At 40.9% G+C, this 4,233-nt stretch overlaps 1 protein-coding gene across 2 annotated transcripts in view; it reads left to right on the forward strand.

The window, feature by feature from the left end:
* DNAJC13 (DnaJ heat shock protein family (Hsp40) member C13) overlaps positions 1–4,233 on the forward strand; it is a 104,257-nt gene that overhangs the window by 65,535 nt on the left and 34,489 nt on the right. For both annotated transcript variants that reach the window (XM_019508849.1, XM_019508850.1), the window contains 2 exons: positions 2,416–2,519; positions 2,603–2,762. In XM_019508849.1, coding sequence (XP_019364394.1) covers positions 2,416–2,519; positions 2,603–2,762 — 264 coding nt within the window. The remainder of the gene's footprint in view (positions 1–2,415; positions 2,520–2,602; positions 2,763–4,233) is intronic.

Genomic DNA, 4,233 nt, shown 5'->3' on the forward strand with positions numbered 1-4,233 from the left:
GCTCTTTGACATAGTGCCACACCCCCACCTTTCCTCCCTGTTCTATCCCTCCTGTACAGCCTACAGCCCCTGACCAACCTGACTTCCATGGCGATTTTTGGCTTGGCAGATGATGGAAGAACAGTGGATATGATGTGCCATGACTTTAGCAAGGCTTTTAACACAGTCTCTCATGACCATTCTCACTAACAGGCTAAGGAAATGCAGACTAGATGCAAGTGCTGTGAAATAAATACTTAACTGCTTGAATCATTAGTGAGTTACGGCGAAATGTGTAGTGGAGTCTGTCCCGAGTCCAGTGTTCACTTTTAATGACTTGAACAATGGGATTAAGTGCATGCCTAGCTGTCATGCGGATGACTCCAAGTTGGGTGGAGTTGGCAGGCATTCCAGCAGGTAGGTCTAGAATGTAGAATGACCTGGATAGACTGGTGAAATGGTCCGTAATCAGTCAGATGACGTTCAGCAAAGGTTATTGCCAAATCCTGCACTTGGGATGGAATAATTGCATGCACAAATACAGACTGGGGAATGACTCGCCTGCAGAGATGGACCTAGTGGGTTACAGTGAACCACAAGCTGAATGAGCCAACAGCATACTGGGTTGTATTAACAGAAGTGTAACTTGCAAATCAAGCGAACTGATTCTTATGCTCTATTAGGCACTGATGAGGCCTCGCTTGGAGTATTGAGTCCAGTTTTGGGCCTGATGCTTCAAGAAAAATGTGGATGATTTGGAAAGTCTGGGGCAGATGAACAAAAATGATTAAGGACCTCAGAGGCAGGACTTATAAAGAAACACTGAAAGAACTAGTTGGGAGAGAAGACTAAGGGGAGATCTTGATAAGGCTTGAAATGTACCTAAAGGGTGATTATAAAGGAGATGGGCTTTCTTCTGTAGCTGTAAGGGAGAGGACTAGAAACAATGGCTGTAAGCTTCGGCAGGGGAAATTTTAGCTCAAATTAGGGGATCACTTTCTGATTGACACAAGTATTGGAACAGGCTACCTAGAGAAATTGTGGCATCTCCATCCTTGGAGGTTTTCACACGCACTTGAATTAAATGGTTTAGTTGGGGATGATTCTACCTTGAGCAGGGGCTGGGTTAGATGACCCTGTTTGGGGGTCCCAACCTGCCCTATTTCCCTGTGATCCTATATGGCTTCACTACTTCTTGTACTGAGATTTCTTGGCTGTTGGTACTTAGAATTGTTGGTGGTATTATAATAATACAGGATACTGTAGTAATCTCCTCTACTGGATACTTAAATAAGAGTATTTAAGTTGGTAATATCTAGAGTGGTGCATTTTTTCCATAATGCATACCATCGGGCTAATTCTTCAGGGACTTCCTGTCTGAAAACGAGCAGAATACCTACTTGGAGATCATCTTAGTTTTGGTCACTGCCTCACACCTCCTGGAACATGTATTATTTTTTCTGTCCTAGACATTTTTTACTGATAGGCTTGGCAGCACTATAGTCTGGGCAGTGCTACATTTGCTAATACCACGGCCAAAAGGGACTTGAAGGGTCATGATTGACCAGAAGATTGTTGCAGCCAGCAAAGCAAGCAAAACCCTGGCTTCCATCTGTAGATGCTTCTCTAGCATGTCATCCTCCTGCTGTACTCTGCCTTGGTGAGACCGCAGCTAGAGTACTGTATCCAATTCTGGGCTCTGCAATTCAAAAAGGATGTGGAGAAGCTTGAGAGAGGTGCAGAGGAGAACCACACACGTGATTAGAGGGCAGGAAAACAGGCCTTGTGATGAGAGGCTGAGAGCCATGGGACTTTCAGCCTGGAAAAACAGGCTCAGTGGGAACCTGGTGGCTGTCTATAAGTATACAAGGCTTGTAAATCAGGATCTGGGGGAACGCCTGTTCACCAGAGCGCCCCATGGGATGACAAGGTCAAATGGTCACAAACTTCTCCAAGACCATTTCAGGCTGGACATAAGGAGGAACTTCTTTACTGTCCAAGCCTGCAAAGCCTGGAACAGACTGCTGCCAGAGGTGGTGCAAGCACCTACTCTGGATTCCTTTTGAGAGTCAATTGGATGTTTATCTTGCTGGGATCCTATGACGCTAGCTGACTTCCTGACCCTTGGGCAGGGGGCTGGACTCGATTGATCTTCCAAGGTCCCTTCTAGCCCTAATGTCTATGAATCTGACTGTTTCTATCCTTTTAATAAAATAGAATCTATTAAACCTTGTCCTCTTAAATAGTAAAGTTACCTAAAACCTTTACTGCCATATTGCAGGAAGGGCTTAAAAGTAAACTTCACTTGGTGCTTCACAAAGTGCAGTAATATTTAAAATACAGCATCTAAACTTGATTCCATGTTGTAGCATGCTGGAAATGTGACTACTTCAGATTTCTGTACTGTCACAACTTTTTATTTGCCTTAAATTATAGGTCAAGTATGAGTGCCTTTCAGAGGAAATTAAAATAGGGGATTATTACCTGAGACTATTATTGGAAGAAGATGATACTGAAGAGAGTGGAGCAATCAAAAAATCGTAAGCTACTGTTCAGCGCTCATTCTTGGGAGGGAGACAGATTCCTTTTTCTTCACTGTAAACTTTTTCTTTTTCCTTTCCAGGTATGAGTTTTTCAATGAACTCTATCATAGATTTTTGCTTACCCCAAAAGTAAATATGAAATGCTTGTGTTTACAAGCACTAGCCATTGTTTATGGAAGGTGTTATGAAGAAATAGGGCCGTTCAGTGATACCAAATACATCGTTGGGATGTTGGAACGGGTAAGATTTTCTTTTTATTTTAAATTGCAACTCAGTATGGTGACTTGCCTATGAAGTCCATTTGGGACTTGCTGACAGCCCTTCAGTGTGATTATGTGGCTTAAAATTTGTTTTTTCAGTTTTGAGCTTGAAGCTCCTTTGGAAAGCTGCATTTTAAATTTCCATGCTCTTTAATCCCTGCTTTTTTAGTAATTTCTGTCCACTTTAATTGGCCAGTACTCAACTGGTGGAAATCTCTAATGCCATTGCACTAATATGCAAAAACAATATATTTGAAAATGCCAGTAAACGAGATTGTGAAAAACAAACAAAAAAGAATTGATTTGCATTTGGTTCAAGATTTCAAAAAAAAACCAAAAACCTGTCTGGGGAACCAGGCCTCTTTCATGGAGGGGCCGCATCTGAGTGCTTGGCTTTAAATGCACTAGTTACTGAGGCGGTGTATTTTGCCAAAACTACGGGGTGAATTGGATAACTTGCTGCCCTTTACTTATTTTCATGTCCCCTTCTTTAACTGGTCTCCAAGATGAAAGCAGATACCAGCTATCCAAGTTTTGCCCTGTTCACTGTGAAGATGAACTGAAGAACACTTTTTTGGCTTTTGTTTTTGTCTTCAGTTCTTGGTTTAGTTGCTATCTTCTTGTAGCAGGTACAAATATGGCTCTAAGAAGTTTAGAGCTGCCTCTTACAGTGCTCTGGGTCTCTGGTCTTTTTCCAGAAATGCTGCTAACTACCAGTTTGAGCTGTGTGTGTGAGCTGACTTTTTTTAAGTGCACTTTAGTTCTTGGATCCTCTGTCTTTAGTACTGCTCTGGTGAAGTGATAAGAAATAGGTCTACTCACTTTAAAGTAAACTTTTTTTTTTTTAGTTTTGAATTGTACAAGTTGGTTTTTTTTTTTTTTTTTTTTTTTTCTACTCTAACTTCCCAGTCCTGGTTAACCTGATTTAAGTAGTATCTCCATAAGAGAGGCCTGCCAGAAATGGCTATAAAGCTTTTCTTTAAAGTGAAGCAAAAAACTCTAGAACAGATGTGTGTATGCATGAGTGGGTTGGTTTGAGGGCTTTTTAAGTAGGGTGTTTGGCTTTCTTTTTATTGTTAAGTTTTTTCGGGTGGGGGTTAAGAGTGAAAACACTTCAGCAAGATGACTGATTGAATGAGACTGATGTAGTGACTAGCAAGATCTTTGAAGCTATTTAGGTCTGAAGTTTTTAGTAGATGTTGCTTGAGCCGTTTTGTTTTCAATCCCCTTTTCCTCTAAAAATTTCTAAGCCTTAAATTTTTTTCAGTTAATGTTTGACTGCTTTACATAAACAAGGCTTCAGTTCTTGGCTTGTCATTAAGATGTATTTGACACTGGAGATGAAATCCAATTCGGAGAGAATGTAATGACCAATTTTTAAAACTTGATTGGCTAATTCAGTTTGTATTTCCTGTCATGCCATGCTTATCCTCTTTTTTTTTTTTTTTTTT

Source organism: Gavialis gangeticus, unplaced genomic scaffold (genome assembly GCF_001723915.1).
Source record: "Gavialis gangeticus isolate Ggan-Ray unplaced genomic scaffold, GavGan_comp1, whole genome shotgun sequence".
NCBI lineage: Eukaryota > Metazoa > Chordata > Crocodylia > Gavialidae > Gavialis > Gavialis gangeticus.